This window comes from Cricetulus griseus, chromosome 5, assembly GCF_003668045.3.
Source record: "Cricetulus griseus strain 17A/GY chromosome 5, alternate assembly CriGri-PICRH-1.0, whole genome shotgun sequence".
NCBI lineage: Eukaryota > Metazoa > Chordata > Mammalia > Rodentia > Cricetidae > Cricetulus > Cricetulus griseus.
In genome coordinates, this window is record NC_048598.1 from 132,248,420 (window position 1) to 132,272,210 (window position 23,791).

A 23,791-nucleotide genomic window follows, 5' to 3' on the forward strand; every position below is an offset into this window, starting at 1 on the left:
TTTAATCAGTTATATTATAAACATAATAAACAAAGAGAAATTTGATCAGAAATACTTATGTGCATCAAGGAAAACAGCAGAAAACAGCCCTGCTTACAAGAAGCTAAGATTCGGGTGCACTTATGGAACAGTGGAGAAGGGACGCTTGCAGCCCTCTTTTTCCCTTCACAACTCTAGAAATGAAAGGCCTGCAACAACCCAAGGAGAATTTAGCAAAACAGTTGATTCTGAGTCAGAGTAGCAAGCTGTACACATTTGGTTTTGTGAGACAGGGTCTAACTATCTAGCTCCAGCTATATTGGAACTCGCTCTGGAGACTAGAGATCTGCAGCCTAATTCGTGCACCTCCATGTCCAGCTCAAACATTTGTTTTAAACTCACCCATTCTTAAGAGTCATTTCCCAACTTTGCAGTCTTGAAAACCATTAACTTCACCCATGGAAAGGCAAAGAACAGGTTCTCTGTGCGTCCATCCAGTTTATCGAGCTCATCAGTATATAGCCTAATCATACTGAGCTGAACGCAAACTCTTTCCTCGGGATATTTTGAACAACAGGGACAACTGCGTGGTACCAGAAGTAGCTCAGTGATAGCAACCGAAGCAAACAAGATTGTGGCCAATAACATTTTAAATCTAAGTAATGAGACAACTATCTCGAAGCACTGATACGTTCCACCGCATCCCTGGGGTCTTTGGAAGATCATATGCTCATAGAGGGTTGTGCTTGCCTAGGAAAGCCCAGAGGAGATCTGAACCTCTCACAAGTAGCTGACAGGCTCTGCACAAGTAGGAAGTGAACACACAAAGGAAATTTTTCAGTTCAAAGTAGAAAAATCTGTTTCACATCACTAATAGACTAAACTAACAAAGTAAACAATTCAGTGTGTTCACAAGACAAAGAATTCAGATTCCAGACTTGGTTCAACTAAGTCACTAAACCACCAGCATGGACACAAATAACCTGAAAATAATAACTCCTAGAAGACTCTGAGTCTCTGTACTATATGTTTTTGTTGGTGGTGGTTTGCTTGTTTGAAGCAGGGTTTCTCTGTGTAGCCCTGCCTGTCCTAGAACACACTCTGTAGACCAAGCTGGCCTCAAACTCAGAGACCCTCCTGCCTCTGCCTCCTGAGTTCTGGGACTAAAGGTGGGCACCATTACAGCCTGACCACTGTACTATTTCAGATACTTAGTTTTCATTTTTAAAAAAACCAATAAATATGTTTAATTTATTATATATACATGTCTCAATACATACATACACATTAGATAGGTAGAAAGATAGAAAGAAAGAAAGAAAGAAAGAAAGAAAGAAAGAAAGAAAGAAAGAAAGGAGATAGACAGACAGACAGACAGATAAATCGATCTCACATAAAGCAATAGGAAATTACAGCCCAGACATGGGAGAAATACAGTTCCTTTTAGAGAAAGCCCACACACTGGACTTATCAGAAAGAATCTACTAAAAAGAAAAATAAGTCCTTCCTTTCTTTCTTGGCAGACTGAGCCTACGGTACCATGAATGCCAGGCCAAGTACTCTAAAACTGAGCTATTTACTGCTTACTTTATATTTTTTATTTTGAGTCATGGTTTCACTAATTTACCCAGGCTGGCCTTGAACTCATTCTAGCCTAGGCAAACCTTGCATTTGTGACTCAGATTACTGAGCAACTGGGATAATAGGCCTGTACTATTTAATGCCCAGAATATTAAGAATGAACTCTAAAGCCAGGTAGTAGTGGTGCACAAGCCTTTAATCCTAGCACTCAGGAGGCAGAGGCAGGGGGATCTGTGTGAGTTTGAGGTCAGCCTGGTCTACAGCCAATAATGTCAAACAATTGGGTACTTGAGAATTCATGACAGTCCCATGGCTCCAAGATGTTATAAATGGTAAAGTTCTACAAATATCTATCATTATTCCAAGTCTTCCTCCCTCCTCCTTTTTTCGTTCCACTGAGACACAAAGAACACACCTCCTACAGGCTCATAAAGGATTTCATGATTTAGCATGAAATTTCTGTTTATGCTGATGGCACTAGATTCATCAGAGGCCATTTACAGATGTAAGAAAAATTCAGACACAGTTCCAGTCCTGCTTTCCATAGCAAACACAGATCGCAATACAAATGACTGTCAGTTCTTTATCACCCTTTGTAACTATGAAGGATGGATAGGAAGCACACAGTATCTGGGAAGATCATCAGTGGATTTCCAGTGATAAGAAAAAGATTCAGAAAGTTCTTACAAGCCTTAACAATAAATCAAAACTACCTATAACTGAGCTGGTGGGAAATGCATTGCAGACTAAGAATGAATCTGATACCCCCTTGCTTGGGTGACGCTCTTTTGTCAGGTAAGCTGGACTTCCCCTTTGTTTGCTACCCTACCCAATATAAGAGGCAAAGAATTGCCTCAGCTCAAGGCCAGCCTGGCCTACAAAGCAAGTTTCAGGACAATCAGGACCACACAGAGTCCCTGTCATAGAACACACATACACACACACACACATACACACACACACACACACACACACACACACACACACACACACACACACACACACCCGAAGAGAGAGAGAAGAAGCAACAGAGACCCAGAAGTATTAGATTAAAAAAATAAGATTTTTTTTATTTTTTTAATTAAAAAAATTTAAAAATTAAATTTAAAAATTAAAAAAATTATTAATAAGAAGTGTAAATACAAAGTTTTTTTTGTTTTTTGTTTTTTGTTTTTTTTGCTAAAAATTAGACAGAAAATTGAACAGAGCCTCAGAGACATGGGACACCATGAAGCACGCCAATGATTCCTACAGCAAAGTCCTAGAAGGACAGGAGAGGTCATCAATACCGTCTAACTATATAAAGAAATAATAGACTTAAACTCTCCAAGTTTAATGAAAATTAACTTATTCATTTAAGAAACTCAACAAACTGCAAGCAGGACAAACTCAAAGATAAGCCATTCCTAACTAGAGATCATTTTGTTAAGTTAAATAAGCCAGACTCAGAAGGACAATTACCATATAAAAAAATTTAAAATGTGTGTGTGTGTGTGTGTGTGTGTGTGTGTGTGTGTGTGTGTGTGTGTGTTGAAACAGAAAGGGAACCATTAGAGGAAGTAAAAGAGGGAGGTAGTCAGCCAGGGAAAGGGAAACAGGGAAGGGGGAAGAAATTGGGGAAAGAAAGGTCTTGAGGAGGGGGACAGCTAAGAACAAACTATACTGACATTTATGTATGAAAACTTAAAAAGAAAAAAAACATAAGAACCACATTGTAGTCAAATTTAATTTGTCAAGAGTCTACAACAAAAAGAATCTTAAAAGTTACAAAAGAAGAGTAACTGGTCATGTGCAGGGAGTCCTCAACAAGACTGGTCCTGGATTCGCACCAGCACAGTGCAATCTAAAAGGCAACGGACGCCAGAGACAGGCATGCAAAGAAGCGTAGACTTCCACAAGCCAAGCAAGGATGGCAAAGAAGTTAGGCCTCTTTTCACCTTCATCTTGGAATTTATTGCTCTGTCCTAGCAATAATAATATTAGTAATAATAAAGGAGTTAAAGATGATCCCAGATAAACAAAAGTAGAGCAAAGTCATTACTAGCAGAGATAACCTACAAAAAACAATAAATAAAAGAATCTTTCATGTGGAACAAAAAGACACTAAACTCTAGCTAGGCGTTGGTGGTGCACACCTTTAATCCCAGCACTCAGCTGAGGCAGGCAGATCTCCGTGAATTTGAGACCAGCCTGGTCTACAAGAGCTAGTTCCAGGACAGCCTCCAAAGCCACACAGAAACTCTGTCTCGAAAAAGGACACTAGACTCTAATCTGGATCTATTCAAAGCAATGAAGAATATCAAAAAAAGGTAAACTATAAAGGTAAGTATTAAAAATGTCTGTAGAAGAAAGATGTGGTGACACATGTCCCTAACTACAGCAGTCGGAAAGTTTGAGGCCAGCCTGGTCTACCCAGAGTTCTAGACCAGCCAGAGCTGCATAGTAAGACACTGTCTCAAAAACAAACAAATGTGCATTTCTGTAACGTTTTTTCTGTTTTAAAGTCTGCTGTATGGGGACTAGAGAACTATCTCAGCATTTAAGAGCACCTGCTGCTTTTGCATAGGACCTAGGTTTGATCCCAAGAATCCATATCAAGTGGCCCAAATCTGCCTTTAAGTTCCAGGGAATCTGTCGCCCTCTTCTGGCCAAAAAAAAAAAAAATACAGCTGCATGGAGTACAGTTACCAACCTGTACAGTTGGTCTCATAAAAATAAACTTTTCTGATCATTCAGTAGAAGGAAAGGGAAGAAATTTTCACTATGCAGAAATTAAATGGATATTAAGCTGACTGAGGTAATTTTAAATTAGTATCTCTGGGGTAATCACTAAGAAAGTAACACCACATGTAGCAAAGAAAATGACAAAGAATGAAATGGTATACCAGGAGGCAACTAATACAGAGGAGCAGCGCAATAAGACACTCGAAAGGCACACAGCAATACGGCACACATAAGACATTAAACAAGTTAAAATTATGTCATATTCCCAAATAAAATCACTCAGATTGAAGCTTTTGTTGTTTGTTTGTTTTGTTTTTTCGAGACAGGGTTTCCCTGTGGCTTTGGAGGCTGTCCTGAAACTCGCTCTGTAAACCAGGCTAGTCTCAAACTCATGGACATCCATCTGCCTCTGCCTCCGAGTGCTGAGACTAAAGGCATGCACCACCACTGCCCGGCCGATTGAAGCTTTTTAAGGCTTTTCCTTACAACAGTTTTTATCACATTAAAGTTAATATAATTATTATAATTTCAATTTACTTGATCTTAACCTTTTAAACTATTATTCACTCTCTTGAGTGACCCCAGAGCCTCATGCATACTGAACGAGTCCTCTACTGTCACTAAGTTGGACCTCAAGCCTGAAAGCAAGCTGTATGCAAAATTTCAAATATACTCAAGTAGAGAAAGAGTACAATGACCTCTTTGTGAACTATTATTCTCAAAGTTGCCTTCATTTATTCTACACCCTACCCACTTTCTCCTCCCTGACATCATAGTAAGGCTACATATCATGACATCAGAATCTGCCCTTGTTAGAAATTAACCTATATTTCTAAATCAAATACTTTAAAAAGCAGTGATGCAATTATATTCCTAAAGAAAATGTAGAATTCTGACCAAAGCTCTTTCTAGTCCAACTAGTTCCAATCTCTTGGTTTTACCTGTCTCTTTTCTCAGAACTCCATCCTGTTTTTGACCTAGATAGTGAGGTCATGTCGGATGATTCACTTTTTCTTGTCAAAGAATCATTAGTATTCAGTATTTGTTCCAACAGTTTTACATTTCCTAAAACAGAAAAAATACAATACTGTTTTCCAAATTAGTTCATTTCTCCTTTATATTCTACCTCATGGGTATTGGCACTTTAGCCTAAACTAGGTTCTTACGATGACTGACTTCTCAACTCACTCTGTACCCACTATGGTTCTTTTGTACATATTCCCTGTCTCTGAGCTGGAAGCTTAGTTCTCAAGGATACATAGTAATGGTGTCTGAAATGTGGAGTCTTCCTGACAGGACGGGTCATACAGGTTCTGCTCTCATGAGCGGGTTAGTGGGTTATCAGAGGAGGAACTCTGTCATAGAGAAAGCTTCCTCTGGCTAGCCTGCTTTCTTGCCATGGAATGCCTCCCACCATATCATGACCCAGCAGGGGGTCAGGGCAAGAAGATCCACCCAAGGTCATACTTCCAAATAGTGAGCTAAATAAACCTCTTCTTTATAAATTACCTAACCTGTAGAGTTCAGTTATTGCACCCGAAAATAAGCCAAGATGCCCAAGTGATGGTGGTGTATGACTTTAATCCCAGTACTCAAGAGGCAGAAACAGGTAGATCTCTGTGAGTTCGAGGCCAGTCTGGTCTACAGAGCAAGTTCTAGGACAGGCTCCAAAGCAACAGAGAAACCCTGTCTCAAAGAGAGAGGGGGGGAGGAGAGGGAGAGGGAGAGAGAAAAAGAGGGAGGGAGGGAAGGAAGGAGGGGAGAGAGAGAGAAAGAAAAAAAGAAGGAAAGAGAGCCAAGACAACAATATAGTCATCAAGTAAGACAAAATATTTGCATCTTACTAAAAACTAGAGTTGTAAATATTGTATTATTGGATTAATAAAAAGACTACACTTATCTCTATCAGAGAGTAAGGTTCTTGTTTTGACACACACACACACACACACACACACACACACACACACACACACACACACACACACACACACGTATTTTGACAAAGCTTCTCTGTGTAGCCTTGGCTGTTGTCCTGAAACTCACTTTGTAGACCAGGCTGGCCTCAAACTCAAAGATTCCCCTGCCTCTGCCTCCCAATGCTGGGGTTAAAGGTGTGCACCACCCCTGCCTGGTTAAGTTATTGAACCTTTAAAAGACAAAAGTAGCTGGCAGAGTGAGTCACTGGGAACAGGCTTTGAGTTTCTGGACTGTCTGCTGTCTGCTTTGACTATAGATTCAACATGACCACCATCTAAGCAACCACCTTGCTCGCACCCCTTGCCCCTGCTTTCCCACACTGGGATATATCCCTTCTCACACCATGGGCTAAAATAAACACTGCCTTCCTTAAGTAGCTCCCTGTCAGGTATTTGGTCACAGCATTAAGAAAAAAAACTAATACAAAGCTGAACACTCATCCTAAGTGATTTCCTACCTTTAGGACTTGACATTTCCATATTTTCTTTTTCTTCTATGGGGTTTTCCCTCTTTGATATTTTTCCATCCTTTGAAACAGGCACAGGAGCAAACCTGCGAGGTGCTGGTGTCTCTAAAGGAGATTTCTGCACATCAAAACCTGTATCTTCATCTTCTCTTAAAGGCACTTTAACAGAAAGGAAGGAAATGATGAACATAGGCTTGTGGTGTCTCTAGCGTAAAAGTGCTTCCTAGCATTCACAAGGTCCTGGGTTCAATTCCTAAGCACCATGGATATATATACACAGAACTAATAATCACAATAATAAAGATTAAATTTAACTTCAAAAACTTTTTATCTGATGGCAGAATTTGAAGCCAGCCTATTCTATGTAGAGAGTTCAGAATAGCCAGGGTTACACAGTAAGACACTGTTTCAAAACTTAATTTTAATTAAGAAAACAACTTTTTTGAGCACAACTGGTAAAGTACTTGCCTTATAAGCATGGGAAGAGGAGTTCAATCTCCAGAACCCACATAAAAAAAAAAAAGTGTGGTGGCATGTGCTCGGAAGGCAGAGGTAACAGATCCCTGGAGCTCTCAAACAACAAACCTTTTTTTTTTTTTTTTTTTTTTTTTTTTTTTTGTCAAGTTGCAGGTCAGTAGAAACCCTGTCTCAAAAAATGTGGAACTGGGCATGGTGGTGCATGCCTTTGATGCCAGCACTCAGGAGGCAGCGGACCTCTCTGAGCCCAAGGCCAACCCTGTTTACATAGCAAACTCCAGGACAGCCAGGAATTCTACACTGAGACCTTATCTCAAAGAAAGAAAGAAACTTCATCCTCATTTGAAATCAAAATAAATGAAAACTAAAAATATTTTATAAAGCTAGTAAATTAAGAATCACTGTAATAATATTTGAGCATTGTCAAAGCTATGGTAAAAATGGCATTGCTAAACATTTTTCTAAAAAAAAAAAAAAAAATTGTGTATGAGTGCTTAGCCTGTAAGTGCATTGTGTGTGTGGCCTGGTGCCTGTGAAGGCCAGAAAAGGGCATTGGATCTGCTAGGACTGAACTTATGGATGTTAGCCACCATGTGGGTGCTGGGAGTTGAAATTGGGTCCTCTGCAGGAGCAGGAGGTTCTCTCTCTCTCTCTCTCTCTCTCTCTCTCTCTCTCTCTCTCTCTCTCTCTCTCTCTCTCTCTCAAGCATTCAATGCCAGTAGAGGCCAGAAGAGGGCACTGGATCCCCTGAAACTGGGGCAGTTATAAATTATTGCTCTGAAATGGACCTGGGTCTCCTCTAAAAGTAGCCAGTGCTCTTAATCACTGAGCCATCACTCTGGCACCACTAGACACTTTCAATGGCAATGAAAACTGATAATTTACCCTGTGGAAGTAAGACTAAGAAGGAAAATGCTAACTCAGCATGCTGGCTGGCACACTCTTGTAGTCCCATCACTTGTGAGACTCAGGCAGGAATGGCACCATCAGCTCTAGCCAGCTTGCACTACAATATAAAACCCTGCCTCAAGAACAAAATCACTCCTACAACTACCTAACTGCCAGCACCACAGTGGCAGAGAACCTACAGTATTTAACTGTGCTTATCTCAGTTCCTTCTGACCAAACCAAGGAAATCAGGGAGCACACAGCTTCTCAGAGGACAAGACAATTATTATAAGCATTCTGGATCCCAGATAAGTGAATTTTTTTTTTCTTTTTCTTTTTTCTTTTTCTTTTTTCCAAGACAAGGCTTCTCTGTGTAACAGCTCTGGCTCTCCTGGAACTCACTCTGTAGACCAAGCTAGCCTCGAATTCAGAGATCCACCTGCCTCTGTCTCCTGAGTGCTGGGATTAAAGATGTGTGCACCACCCACCACCCGGCAATAAGTTGATTTTTTTTCTCAATTTCTACATTTCTAACAATTTTTCAAGTTATCAATTAGAACCATAAATTAGGGATTATTATGATTCATAATTTAAGCAACCTTTGAAAGAACCTAAAATTTATTTGAGCCAAAAAAGATATAAAACCAAGATTTCCAAAAATAAATTTTGTTCCTGAAAGTGTCCAACTACTTTATAAGTAAATTTTCAACTTTTACAAATGAAGAACATTCACAGATGGCACATTTTATTCACAAGACACAGCATTTTACCTTGTTTAGAAACAAATGTGTTGTGTGAAGAAACACTGCTCCCAAGATTAGGATGTGCTGGCTTTCCAGAGTGCTTTCCCCCTGCTCCACAAGGGGGCGTGCCAACAGGTTGAAGACTATTAGCCTTGAGAGCAGCATCAATAAAATGGGTCTGGAAGAAATACAATTATTTTATTAACTTCAAATTATTTTACATACAATTTGAAGATATCGAATGACAAGATATATTGAGATTTAGCAGAATTGAAAAGGGCTTATTATACTTAACATACAATGAAAATGTGGGACACATATATATACAGGCATAACACTCATAAACATAAAAAATAAACTTTGAAGCTATACATGAAATGTATATTTTAACAAATAAAGCTGATTTCAGAAGAAAGTTTTATGGCATGTTAAAAAATACTAAATTATTCATAAATTATTCATAGTTTTACAGAACTCATAAAAGTGTATTGAGATCCCTCTAAATAAAGCAGATGGGGACAGACTCAACTACTTAATTTCGCTAGACATATTAAATAATGTACCTCACATGTCATCATGATTTCAGCTTTCTATGATTACAAGTTATATAGATAGACATAGGGAGTTCTAGGCCAGACAGGACTATACAGTAAGACTGTCTTTAAAAAAACAAAAACAACTGGGCCGGTCATTGGTGGCACATGCCTTTAGTCCCAGCACTCAGGAGGCAGAGGCAGGAGGATCTCTGTGAGTTTGAGTCTAGCCTGATCTACACAGTGAGTTCCAGGACAGCCTCCAAAACAATACAGAGAAACCCCTGACTGGGTGGGATGGGGGGGGGGTGTGCACGACACAAAACCAGTTTTTAAGCAAAGAGGTCAAGGTCCGGAGAAGTAAAGCTATTCCCAAAAGAAGGCCCAGCAGTCTAAGTCATCCCAGCTTCTCAGCAGACAATGTACTACACACTCAGCCCACACCTTATTTGCATGCCTATGATCATGTCAGGAAAATATTCTTTATCTCATGAAAACCTTAAGATAATCCCTAAGAAGTCCTGAGAAGGGGGCTGGACAGGTGGCTCAATGGTTAAGAATACGGACTGCTCTTCCAGAAGACCCAGGTTTAATTCATAGCACCCACATACAGCTCACAACAGTCAGTAACTCCAGGTCCAGGGCTTCTGACAAAACACCAATAAACAGCAATAAAAACAAACAACAACTACCAGGAGAGGCAAGAACATCCATATCTGCAGACATTGAAGTCTTGGCCTACACACAACACCAGGTGACAAGAGGAGATAAAGAGACCCCCACCTGCACCCACTGGAAGAAGAGATGGGAAGAAGGCAGAATAAGAACACACTCAACAGAAAGACCAATATGACACCAGCAGAATCTAAGGACTCCACACCAGCAAGATCTGAAAAGCACAACACAGAGGAAGAAGAGACACTTAAAAATCTACTTCATGAAGATGTTGGAGACCCTTAAAGAGGAAACAAGAAAATCTCTTAAAGAATACAAGAAAAAACAAACAAAAAATTCAAGAAATAAGTAATTCTCTTAAAGAATCTAAAGAAAAAACAACCAAGCAAGTGAAGGAAGCACTGGAAACAGTTCAAGGCATGAAAGCTGAAATAGAAACAATAAAGAAAACACAGAATGAGGGGATGCTGGAAATAAAGGCTGAATAAAAGATCAGGATCTAAGGATGTGAGTATAACTAATAGAATACAAGAGATGGAAGAGAGAATCTCAGTTGTTGAAGACTAGCTAGAGGATATACAGTCATTGATCAAGGAAAATCCCAAGTCCAACAAATCTCTAACACAAAATATCCAGGAAATAAGGGACACCGTGAAAAGGCTGAATCTAAGAATAATAGGTATAGAAGAAGGTGAAGAAATACAGGCCAAAGAGCCCTCATCCAGTGGCTGATGGAAGCAGAGGCAGACATCCACTGATATACACTGAACTGAACTCTGGAACTTAGTTGCAGAGAGGGAGGAATGAAGATCAAAGGGGTCGGTACCAAGCTGGTAAAACCCACAGAATCAGCTGGCCTGAACAAGGGGGAGCACATGGACCCCCCAGACTGCTGTCTGGGAGGCCACCATAGGACTGAATCAGACCCCTGAACATGGAGGTCAATGGAGGAGGCCTCCGCACTCTAGGGGGCCCCTGGTAGTGGATTAGTATTTTTTCCTGGTGTAAGAAGGGACTTTGAGAGCCCATCCCATGTGAAAGGATGCACTCTTGGCCTGGACACAAGGGGGAGGACCTAGGACCAGACCAGGGTGATGCGGTGGACTTTGGGGAGTCCCTGTTGAGGGCCCTACCCTGCCTGGGGAGTTGAGGGTGGATGGGGTGGGGGGCAAGTGAAGGGTTGGGGGAGGGTTGGGGGGAGGGGAGGGAGAAGGGATTGACATGTGAAGCAAGCTTGTTGCCAATTTGAACTAATAAAAAAAATTTTTAAATAAAAAACAAACAACATACACACAAACCCACCAAAGCACATAAAATAAAAGTATTTTTTTTTAAAAAGTAGTTTTTGAGAAACAGGAATATAGAAACAAAAGTCTTGAAATGAAAGCATTTAAGTGTTTACTTTTGATAATATATTAATAAACTTATTTTATACATTCCTTTGTTACATTTTAATATAATTTTTTAAACTTCAAAATTGTGCAATTAAAAAGAAATGTAGGGCCGGGAGGTGGTGGCGCACGCCTTTAATCCCAGCACTTGGGAGGCAGAGGCAGGTGGATCTCTGTGAGTTCGAGGGCCAGCCTGGTCTCCAGTGCAAGTGCCAGGATAGGCTCCAAAGCTACACAGAGAAACCCTGTCTCGAAAAACCAAAAAAAAAAAAAAAGAAAGAAAGAAAGAAAGAAAGAAAGAAAGAAAAGAAAAGAAAAAGAAACGTAGGGGCCAAAAAGATTGTTCCGTGATTAGAGTCATGAGGACAAAAGTTTGGATTCCCAGAACCCAAGTAAATGCTGAATTCCCACCTAGATGGTCCCCGGAGCAAGCTGGCCAAAAAGACCAGCCATATCAATGAATTTGATTTGAGAGACCAGGTGGAAGATTGAATGGGATGATTCCCAATATCAACCTCAGCACATACACACACACACACATGCATACATACACACACGTGCCCACAAACATGCATACACACATGCAACACACAAATGGACATATAAAAGGCATGTAAATTTACAGTGGTTATATATTTCTATTTTAAAAATGTTTTGGAGCTGGGTAGTTGCCAAAACTTAGAAATTCCAAAATGAATAACTAGCTATTTGTGAAGACAGTTTTCTTTTTATAATACCTCAATATATAATATTAGAAAGGCATTAAGGTATTTATTCTTCTAATAAATTAAATGCAAGAACAAATACACACAGTAGGTAGTTCTGTCCCCAGGAGCATCAGAACCATGAGAAAGCTTTCAACAACCCCCAAGCAACACCACAGATCTGTTCTCCCAAGATCCTCAAGACGTTCAAGTACCTGTATTTTCATAAAGCTCTCCAAGTGACTCCAATGCATATTCACAAGCCAGGAACTGCTGATGTAAACAAATCACTGCTTTAAAAATAAGGTTACTGGGCTGGGGAGATAGCTCTGTGGGGAAAGGGCTTGTCTTGTAAGCACAAGGACCTGAGTTTAAAGCCCTAGCTCCATGTGAAAAGCTAGGCACGGCGGCGGTCAGGTCTGCAGACTCGGTACCGGGAGGGAAGGGGGCAGAGACTGGTACACTCCTGGAGCTTGCTAGGATTTGAGATGCTGTCTAAAGAAGACATAAACACTGGCCTCTGGCCTCCACACAAACACACACATACACACAGTACTGCAAAAGAAAGAAAGGAGACGTCACCTATAAGGAGAGGTCTCACAGCACCAATGACATTAACCTAGAACATGCCAAGTATCCACATGGAGTAAAGTCTGATGAGCAAGCAAATCCTGACTCAAGAAATCAGACTATCATGACCTAGTCAGCTGCAACTACAACTATCAGTTAATATTAACTTAGAGATAGATGTGAGTACAAAAGGACCATGGAATACGCACTGGCTTCATCACAGATGGATACCTGAATATCTATTTGCTGCTGCTGTAACTTTTCAAGGTGCCTGATGTGCTGCTCCATGAATACATTCATTTGCTTCTCATGATCATGACAATGTAATTTCTCTTGCTTATTCTGAATGCTTGTTTGGTGCTCTGCCACACGCTGTAACTGTTTATCAGTCTCCTGTAATTTATTAAGTAATTCTGCAACAGAATTCACCTTTGCTTCCAAATCACTCTGTACCTAAAACAAAAATATCAAAATAGTATTTCATATTATAGAAAGACATAAAAGATGTGTTCAAGTCCTAGGAAGGTTATTTTCAGCAATTGGTACCGAGAAGGTATTAAACTTGAGCCTTTGCTCACAAGATTTCTCATGATTTAATGCCTTTGTTTCTTAGAGTCATAAAGCTAAGAGGCAAAATGGAGTAATTCTTAGGGAGATTTTGTTTCATAAACTATACTTACACATGTATGTATACACTCTTACACACCAAATCTGCCACAAAAGATTTTATAATGCCAGAAAAAAAAGAAGATTCTTAAATGAAAGTTAAAGAGAAGGGAATTCCAAAACAAAGTAGCTTTTGGCACCACATATTATGACATGTAGGAAGCAGATGAAGACCTGAGTATCATTGACATGGGCACAGCTATGACAAGAACCAAGCCCTTTCCCATATGGATCAGGCTTTCATCCTCTGATCCAAATGTGTTTTCAGAGGATTAATCAGTGTACATTAAGACTAGGAGCTAGGCTGGAGACGGTGGCACACACCTTAAATCCCAGCACTTGGGAGGCAGAGGCAGGAAGATCTCTGTGAGTTTGAGACCAGCCTGGTCTACAAGAGCTAATTCCAGGACAGCCTCCAAAGCTACACAGGGAAACCCTGTCTATAAATAAATAAATCGCTAGGAACTAGCTGGGTGTAGCCTATGCCATTAATACTAGCGCTCAGAAGGCAAAGGCTGGGACATCTCTGAGTTCAAGATCAGCCTGGTCTACAGAGTGAGTTCCAGGACAACCAAGGCTTTGTAGAGAAATCCTGACTTGGAAAAAAAAAAAAAAGACTAGGAACTGTAGCTTCCTCCTCCTGGATGTTCACAGTCTGAGACTATGGTACTACAAATACAGCCTACTGAGATGAGCTGGCTCCTCCTGTGCTGTGTATAGTTAACATGCTGGAGTTCCAGGTTGTGGTGGTAGTACGTGCAGTTCTGTCAGAGTGCACACACCCCACGTGACCTTCAGTTTTTCTGTCTGTGCGCCTGTCCTTTCTTCATTTTTTTTAACCATACCTAGTCAGGGTTCCAGACCCATGCTGTGCAATGCACATCCTGTCATCACAGAAGAATCTCAAGTTCAAGCCAGATAGGGAGATCCTGTCTCAAAAAAGAACGATGTAGGGATGAGCTCAGTTAGTGTGTTTGCCTAACATGCATGAAGCCTTGGGTTCGATCGCTAGCAGTGCATAAACAAGGCATGATGATGCACACATGATGATGCTGAAACCTGAAGAGTGGAGGAGGATCACAAATTAAAGCTCATCCATGGCTACAACGGCGAAGATCAGCCTGCGATACATGAAACGGTCTCAAAACAAACCAACCAAAACAGCTTTTGATACTTCTCTAACATAAGGCTAGGGAAGACGGCTTTGAAACTAAGACTTGACTCTGTTGTCCATTAGCTCTACAGTCCTATGCCTGTCCTGACCTATTAAATTTCCCCATTACAAAGTGGCATATATGATATGATAAGATTACATGTAATTCTCTAGCTCATTCAGGACAGCAGGTCTAGCAGTACAGGTCAGTGACAACACTTGCCTGTCACTGCACAAGGGCCCTGCCCTGGGCTGATTCTCAGAGAATCAGTGGACTTGTGGTGCTACAGTGAAAAAGCCTGCAGGAGATTTTCACAGCCTGGGAAATAATTCACAACCACAAATAGGACAGCCTTTCAAAGTGGAAACAACTAGAACGTCCCCAAGTGTACAGTCAGACACACCTATCTGAGTCAGTTCTGAACAGACAACCTTTTATCTCAGTGCCCAGGGTACACCGGAGGGGAAGTACCTTTATCAAAGGAGCTGCTGTCGCGATGGCAGCAGCAGTTGCTGCAGCCACAGTTGTAGCGGAATCAATTCTATTGGGCGAAGTTTCAGTCTCCTGAGCGACAGCATTCTTTTCCATACTTGTGTCTTCTAAAAGATGGACTTTCACTGCCTTAAAAACAGGCACACTTTGAACTCTTTAATACAAAGAAATAAAAGTTTTTTTAATAATCTACATTGATTCATTTGAAGAAATGCCTACATGTCATAACCTGGTAATCTCCCAAAAGGGCTTTCACGACTTGTCTTTTAAATTTTTATTTTATTTGTAGTTATGGGCAGTGTGTGAAGGAGAAGATGTAAATGTACATGTGAGTCAGGTGCCCTTGAAAGCCAGAGGCATCAAATGCCCCTGGAACTGGCACTGTGGGAGACTGCAAGTTGCCTGACGTGGATGCTCTGAACCAAACTCAGTCTTCTATGAGTGTAGCAAGCCTTTTTAACTGAGCCATCTCTCCAACTCGAGTCTCTTGATTTTTTTTTTTTTTCTTTTAAATCAGAGCTAGTAAGATGTCTCAGCAATCAAGAAAGAGCATGCGCTATTCTTCAGAAGATCCAGATTCAATTCCTAGCACCACCACATGGTGGCTCAAAACTGTAACTGCAGTTCCAGGGGATGGGTACCTGCTTCTGACCTCTAAGGGTATGCAGACAAACAATACAGACAAAACATCCACACATATAAATTCTTTCTAAAAATTATTATTAAAGTAATTTCATCAATGTTATTAAGTTTAAGTAACCTAAAGATTAAAGAAATAAAAAGTTATCCCTCAAAGGCAGTAATGCTATTTTTGAAAATAAGACTTACACTTGATAACCTCATAGCCAGAGTTATAAAGACAGATAATTAAGAAGCATAAATACAAAACACAAAGTTCTAAATATTCAAATACTAACTTTATTCCCAAAGGCAGGAGAACTGCATTTGTTTCTAATATTTTTTTAAGATTTATTTATTTATTATTTATACAGTATTTTGTCTACATTTAACCCTGCATGCCAGAAAAGGGCAACAGATCTCATCACAGATGGTTGTGAGCCACTATGTGGTTGCTACAATTTGAACTCAGGACCTTTCGAAGAGCAGCCAGTTCTCTTAACCTCTGAGCCATCTCTCTAGCCCCTGTTCCTAATATTTGATAATTGTATTCATCGAATACTTTTAGAAGAATTCTAAAACTAAGGGCTGGGGTTGATGCCTGATTTCCAAACCCAGTACATGGATATTAAAAAGCAAACAGGAGCTGGAGAGATGGCTCAGAGGTTAAGGGCACTGGCTGGTCTTCCAAAGGTTCTGAGTTCCCAGCAACCACGTGTGTGGCTCACAACTGTCTATAACAGGATCTGATGCACTCTTCTGACATGCGGGTATACATGCAGAGCACTCATAGATAAAATTAGATAAATAAAAATTTAAACTAACAAAACCTCCAGAAAATCGGTAGTGCCTACCACCCACTCCATACTCAGACTTCCCATATCCTCCTCCAGGAGAGATGAGACTCCTCCAGGGTCTAGTCTGGTGAATACCACACACACACCCGGTACTTCTTTTTCCACATCCCATCAAATCTAGCCCAAGTCCCACAGCCAGTGTCCCAGACGAGTCTGGCCACCTGCATCTTGCAGCTTCTATAGGGCCCCAAATCCCAAATCTAAGCCTAGTCCCACCACCTCCTCCTGAACTGTAGACAACACTAAGTTCCTACCAGGACCTACCCTACCAGTATTCCACCCACAGGGCCATTTGTGTCAACTCCATACCCCAATCCATGTCATGTCCTACTTCCAACCTATAGACGCAACCCACGCCCACATTCTTTCTTCTCCCCCACCCTGCTCCATCTACAGCAAACTTAAAACTAACTTAAGGAAGTCCCCGTGCCAGATCTCATTGAAACAATACCAACAATATAAGATCAAGTCAGTGTCCTCTCTCCAAAACCCACCAGTCATGTAAAAAACGCTGCCAATGAGGACTACCTAGATGACAGCAGAACAGAGAATTTAAAAAGACAATCATAAACTTCATCTAAGAATCCAAGAAATTTAAAGAAGACACAAAGAAACAGCTCAATGAAGTCAAGGAGAAAGAACTTAAGAATAAACACAAACATAAGGCTGAGGGAAATAACAAAGACAATCAGGACTAAAAAACAGAATTCAGTAAAGACACAGAAGCTGTTTCTTTGTGTCAAATGTGTGAAATACTTCAGCTTCTCCATCTGGTGATCTTCTCCTACCCAACAGAGTCATTCAGTTTTTTCAATTATTTCATCATAATTACAAGACAACTGCCACAGATAGCACTGGGGAGGTGGGGAATCTTATTTAAGTACATCCATCCTTCTCTTTCTTTTTTTTGGGGGGGGGAGGGGGAGTGAGATTTCCAGACAGGATTTCTCTGTGGCTTTGGAGGCTGTCCTGGAACTAGCTCTTATAGACCAGGCTGGTCTCAAACTCACAAAGATCCGCCTGCCTCTTTCTCCCGAGGGCTGGGATGAAAGGCGTGGGCCACCACTGCCCAGCCCATCCTTATTTCTTAATTTTATATAATGAACCTGAAGTCCAGAGGTAATGGGATTTACTTGACCAAAGCCAAAGATTTAATGAGGGACAGAATTAAGGGTCCAATTCCCAGAGATTTTCCCATGGCACTTCAGCTTTCTCAGATCAGCCTGCTTCCCCCCACCTCATAAAATTTTGTTGTTCTAGCTGCCCTACTTTACAATATATAGCTATTACCCTGCCAAACAACAGCTATGTGCAGCCGCAAAGCTCTTCTCCTTGAAAACACAAAGCCACTGGGCCCACGACTAATTTCAAGCTTTTCTCTCTGTACTCTCAACCTTCTACCCAATTCACTACTTACTTCTTTGGATGCAATACAGTCATTGCCTTTTCAACAAACCTGTCTTTATCCCACCTGTCATCTCTCCCTTTATTGATTGTGCATGTAACACAGAGCTGAGGCTTGATAATTAGACATGTCATGGTTTGCATAGCTATATAGTGCAGTGATCCACTGAACACAATGCTCTTTCCTATCCCAGCTCTAACCACTCATGCCTGCATCTATCTGTGCACATCATTAGATACACTGGGCTTTTGTAATAGAGTGAGCAAGAGAGCATGGCAGAAGGCAGAGTGGACCAGCATTAGAACTTGCTACTATTAAGCTACATTCACAATCCTAGACCGTACATGCTGGCAAGTGCTGTACCACTGAGCTACAACCCCAGCCCTAGACGTTGCTATGGTTCATCCTAGAACATTGTTATGTTTTTCTTAATTGCTGTGTTTTCATCTTTTAACATATGCTAAAGGAGTTTCCTTCTGACTTAAGGTAGCACATAACTATGAGTGCAAATGAAACTTACTTTTGCTTTAAAACAGTTCTCAAAGCATCTTTCTGTCCCATGGCGTACTGTGAAATAAAGATGTCATTTGCTGAAAAATCAAGACACAAAAATATGTTTTAGATTCTGAAGAAGAAAAAAAGCCAAGATTGAGGGCTGAACACTGAAAGAGGCACAACAAACACTAGCTTATTATGTATGAGTCATAGGGCTGATCCCTGGTACTGTTTTAAAAGAGAAAGGGAGAAAGGAAGGAAGGAAAGGAAGGAGGGAGGCAGGGAGGGAGGGAGGGAGGAAGGAAGGAAGGAAGGAAGGAAGGAAGGAATTCAATCTGCAATTTTCAGCTCACATCTATCTCTCAGGATGCAGAAGCATGAAGTTCCCTGTAAGTTTGAGGCTAGCATGGTCTACCATAGCAAGTTCTAGGCCAGCCAGGCAAAACCCTGTCTCTAAAACAAAACAATTAAAAGGCTGTGGAGAGAGCTCCATTGGCTAAACTGCTTGTCACACAAGCATGAGGACCTGAATCTCAACCCTAGTACAACATAAAAAGGAAAACATAGCAGGTATATCTGTGGTCCAGAGCTAGAGAGCAGAGACAGGATGCTCCTTGACCAGCCAGATGAGCTGAATCAGTGAACTCCAGGCTCATGAGACCACGTCTTAACAGATGAGTTAGACACTTGATATCAACTCTGCCCTCCATTCATGCACACACACACACACACACACACACACACACACACACACACACACACACACACACACCACACACACACACCCACCCACACCCCCCCACACACACACACACACACGTGCAACCCTACACAAGTACACATAGACCTACACACCCCAACATATATGCATGCACACATACATACATTAAAAACTCCCAACATCTTAAAATGAATGTTTAGGGAATTTGGTAATAGAATTTATCAATTTTAATGATTTATTTTTATTCTATGTGCATTGGTGTTTTGCCTGCATGTAAGTCTGTGTGAGGGTGTCAGGTCTCCTGATACTAGAGTTACAGACCACTGTGAGCTGCCATGTGGGTGCTGGGAATTGAACCAGGGTCCTCTGGAAAAGCAGCCACTGCTCTCAACCACTGAGCCAACTCTCCAGCCCTGGTCTTATCACATTTTAAAAGGTAAGGAACAGATTAAATGACTAAGCAATAATGTAATAATCATGATCCTAAATATTAGAAAATTATATAAAAATAAAAATGAGCAGAGACAAAACTCAGAATTTGTTCTAACTCTAAAGGAAGAGCAAAAATCACTTAGAATAAAACAAATTGCTTTAAAATTTTCCAATAAGTAAAATTTCTCAAGACTAGCAAGATGGCTCAGTGGGTAGAAATGCTTGATGCACAAACTTCATGACCTGATTCCTATGTATGTAACCCACCCACAGCAAAGGAAAGAACTGACCCTTAAGGCTGTCCTCTATTTAAAAGAGAACAAGAACAGGTTTTGAAGGGAGGATAAAAGGAAAGATACAGCATCTGTATTAACTTACACAGAGAGACAGCAGATACAAACACTACTAAGAAATACTCCTAAGCTATTGAAAGAATAAGTCAGTTATGGGCTGCAAAGATGGCTCAGCAGTTAAGAGTACTGCTCTTACAGAAAACGTGGGATCAATTCCCAGCACCCACATGGTGGCCCACAACCACCTGTAACTTCAGTCCCAGGTAATCTAACCCCTCCCCTGGCCTTTTGGGCACTGCATGAATACTGTATACAGATATACAGGTAGGCAAAGCACCCAAACATACAACATAAATTAATTAAATCAAATTGAAAAAATGAAGCCAATTCTATCCTTACAAAGAAAATACACACACTACAATATGGATAAGCTCAAGTAAGCCAGGCACCAAAGTTAAATACTGTATGATGCCACTCATATGACGTGTAGGATGGGGTCAAACTCAGAAGCAAGAGTGAGAAGTTCAGATGCACAGAGCTCAGCTGAGGACATGAGAATGTTCCAGAGCTGAAAGACAGTTGACAGCTGAACAACAATATGAATGTACTTAACGTACATTTGAATTATGCATTCAAATTTGACAAAACAATTTTTTTGGTATATTTCAATTGAGTAGCAGAAGTCAACTGTACTAATTTACCTTTTTGTGTTCTGTTCTCTTCTGTTTTATTCAAAGGTAGCCTCGGGACTATAGCATCTTTAGAAAAATCCTGTGGGCAGAAAAGAGTAAGACTAAGTGAGCCTTTCAGTTACCACTAATGAAATAACACTGATTGCCATTTGACCACTGTGGTCTAGAAGGCAGGTCTGCACATTTTATTTATCTTACTCCCAACACTACATGATTCATAAGTACTCTGAAGCCACTCAAAGATTTCTCAGTGAATGAACAATGTGATATCAGAATAGTGAATGAGAAAATGAACAAGCAAACAGAAATAGCACAAGATTCTGATTCAAATCTACATCTGAACATCTCAGTTGCTTCAGCTTAATGTGATAATCTGACTCAAGGATGAGTCAGATGGAGGAAGATAGCATGGTCATTTAATAGTTCAACAGAGTAAACTAACCATGGCTTTCATAGTCAATGAGCTCACGATGTCTTAAAAAGTTCTGCTATGTAGGTCTTGTCTACTGTTCAACAGCTTTCTGCTCCTGTGTGCAATCCTAGAACTCATCGATAAGACTATTCAGTACTGAGTGAGACTCTTGAACTCTTAAGGCACTGGATCAATTCCATGGGGCTTTTCACCTTGCTTTTTTCTTCTAAAGCATAAAAGAGAAGGAAACAAACCGGGCTGGGGAGATGGCTCAGAAGTTAAAGCATTTGCCTCACAAGCATGAGAACCAACGTTTGGATCCCCAGAAGCAAAGTGAACATTGGGAGAATGTGGCAGCCTGCCTCTAACTCCAACCCAGGAAGGCTGAGGTGGGGATCCCCAGGGGCAGGGAGACTCTGACTCAATGAACTAAGGGGGAAGGACAATAGAGGATGCTTCCTGACAGCAACCTCGAGCCAGCCATAACATGAACACACACCCCTTACCCCTACAAACACACACACCTTACCCCTACACACACACACACACACAAATGGAAAAAACTTAATTTTAAAAAGTTATGATGATCGGAAGGCAGAGGCAAGCGGGTCTCTGTGGGTTCGAGGCCAGCCTGGTCTACAAAGGTACACAGAGAAACCCTGTCTGGAAAAACCAAAATAAATAAATAAATAAATAAATAAATAACTACATGTACACAAAATAAACAAATAAGAATGTGATAAAAAAAATAAAATGAAAAACGAAACATTTCTCTTCTTATGGGGAACCTAAAGTAAAACATGTTACTAACAAACTGTAACTTTAACAAAACATACTCCTGAAGTTTTAATACAACTTAGAATTCTTTTACTTACACTTTTATTGGATACAGTGGGATTTTCTGACAGAAGCTGATGATGTTTTCTAGCAGAAGTTAAATCCAATGAACCTAAGAAAACAAAATGAGTACTGTTTTGTTGTTTTTACTACTGACTGAACCCAAGACCTCTTCTCATGGTAAACTCAGGTCTAATCTTAGTGGTAGTCCATGCCTTTAATCCCAACATTCAGGAGGCAGGTTTCAAGGCCAGCCTGATTGGTACAGTGAGTTCTAAGACAGGCAGGACTCTACAGGGAAACCTTCTCTCAAAAATAAACAATCAAACAAACAAACAAACAAACACCAGATAGATATAAAATCCTGACTTAACAGAAGGCCTGCTATAGCATACCTCCAAAAAGCAGCAAGCATATTGCTGTTGCACACACATTCATTAATATGACCCTTAAAATAATCAGTACAGCTGCACAGCTCTAAACAGGACAGGTAATTTGTAAATACAGAAGCCACCAAAGACTGGAGTTATGCATTTCTCCTACTCCAGACTGGATAGTACTATTTAAAATGAAGGTTGGCTGGGCGTTGGTGGAGCACGCCTTTAATCCCAGCATTCGGGAGGCAGAGGCAGGCGGATCTCTGTGAGTTCGAGGCCAGCCTGGTCTCCAGAGCGAGTGCCAGGATAGGCTCCAAAGCTACACAGAGAAACCCTGTCTCAAAAAACCAAAAAAAAAAAAAAAAAAAAAAAAAAAAAAAAGAAGGTTGAACATTTGGTAACTATTAAGCAGATTATTCAAGCTCACTGTATCCATCATGAGTGTGAACAAGAACTGGATGCAGAGACCACACCAAGAAGAAACACAACAGGAAACATGTAAGTTTCATTCATTCTACATACTTTTTATAGACTGGCTATTTCCCAGGGAACCAAGTTACTTTTCAGACATCCGTACAATCCAGATTTGTATCTTACACTTGAGAATGTAAACACTCCCACAACCCAAACTAGACATGAAAAATAGAGAGTCTCGACTTACAGAAACACAAACTGGGTGGAATACTGCACCATTTGGAATCACATACCGTATGACGTTCCATTTGAGCTAGTCCTCATTCCAACAGCAAGGCGTTTATTTGCAGACAATGCGGGAGGAACGCGGGGCAGCTCATCTTCCACCACATCCAAGTTACCCCCTTGGTTTGGGGAAACGACCTCTCGCAGTCTCCTCGCCGGCATTTTAACCCTTCTCCCCCTTTCCAAGCTAAACTCACAGGTTTTCATCTGGTTAGAGTCACAAAACAAGCCCCGTGGTTCTTAACAGAGGGACTTTCTTCGGGGTTCACAGTTTCACCTCTTTGGAAAAGCAGCAAGGGTGGAAGTGGGTTTGATAAGAACAGAATTCAAAAAAAAAAAAAAAAGACTATGAAGCAGCCCTTAACTTAAAAAACAAAAATCTAGACAAACATATCCACAAAGCGGCAAATCTCAACTTTGAAGTGCAATCCAGGACTAGGTGAGACTAGGACGTCCTATGCACCTGTTAATCCCACCGGGCCAGTCAATGCACCAAGGCACTAAGTGTGACAGGAGCGGTGAAGAGAGGACGCTGTGGGAGCTGTGCCGACAAAGCCGCCGGGGCTGCCGCTGAAAACCAAACAGACGCGGAGGCGGGGTTCACACCGGCCGCCCGCGCAGACCCAGCCGAGCAGGGAACGTTAAAGCAGCACCCTCACACGAGCGTAACAGCTCTCTCCATCCGGGCCGGGACACAGTTTAGGACACCCCGACTGGGTCGCTTTAGTCCACAGAGGCCCGCGAACACGCCAGCGCAGTCTCGTTAGACCACAGCGGCTTCGGTTGTTCCCGGGTCAACACCCTCTAGTCCCGAAGCCCGCCCCGGAAACTCAGCACGCGTGCGCGCAAAGATCCAGCCCGCCCGCCGTAAGTGAGCGCTCTGGGGCGCCCTGGTGCTCTTCCGGTCGTGCCCGGGTGGAAACAAACCCCGAG

General features: G+C 41.2%; 1 protein-coding gene across 4 annotated transcripts in view; it reads right to left on the reverse strand.

Annotated features, from left to right (window-relative positions):
* Positions 1–23,688, reverse strand: part of Kiaa0586 (KIAA0586 ortholog) — a 91,285-nt gene extending 67,597 nt beyond the window's left edge. For 3 of the 4 annotated variants that reach the window (XM_027418208.2, XM_035445471.1, XM_027418207.2), the window contains exons 1-9: positions 22,867–23,688; positions 21,821–21,894; positions 20,543–20,612; positions 18,421–18,490; positions 15,000–15,174; positions 12,940–13,161; positions 8,863–9,013; positions 6,719–6,886; positions 5,226–5,349 (exon numbers count right to left, since the gene is read on the reverse strand). In XM_027418208.2, the coding sequence (XP_027274009.1) occupies positions 5,226–5,349; positions 6,719–6,886; positions 8,863–9,013; positions 12,940–13,161; positions 15,000–15,174; positions 18,421–18,490; positions 20,543–20,612; positions 21,821–21,894; positions 22,867–23,065 (1,253 nt within the window). In that variant the 5' untranslated portion in view covers positions 23,066–23,688. Of the gene's footprint in view, positions 1–5,225; positions 5,350–6,718; positions 6,887–8,862; positions 9,014–12,939; positions 13,162–14,999; positions 15,175–18,420; positions 18,491–20,542; positions 20,613–21,820; positions 21,895–22,866 lie in introns of those variants that run through there. The other variant, XM_027418209.2, reaches the window with a different exon arrangement.
* Between the last annotated feature and the right edge of the window lie 103 nt (positions 23,689–23,791).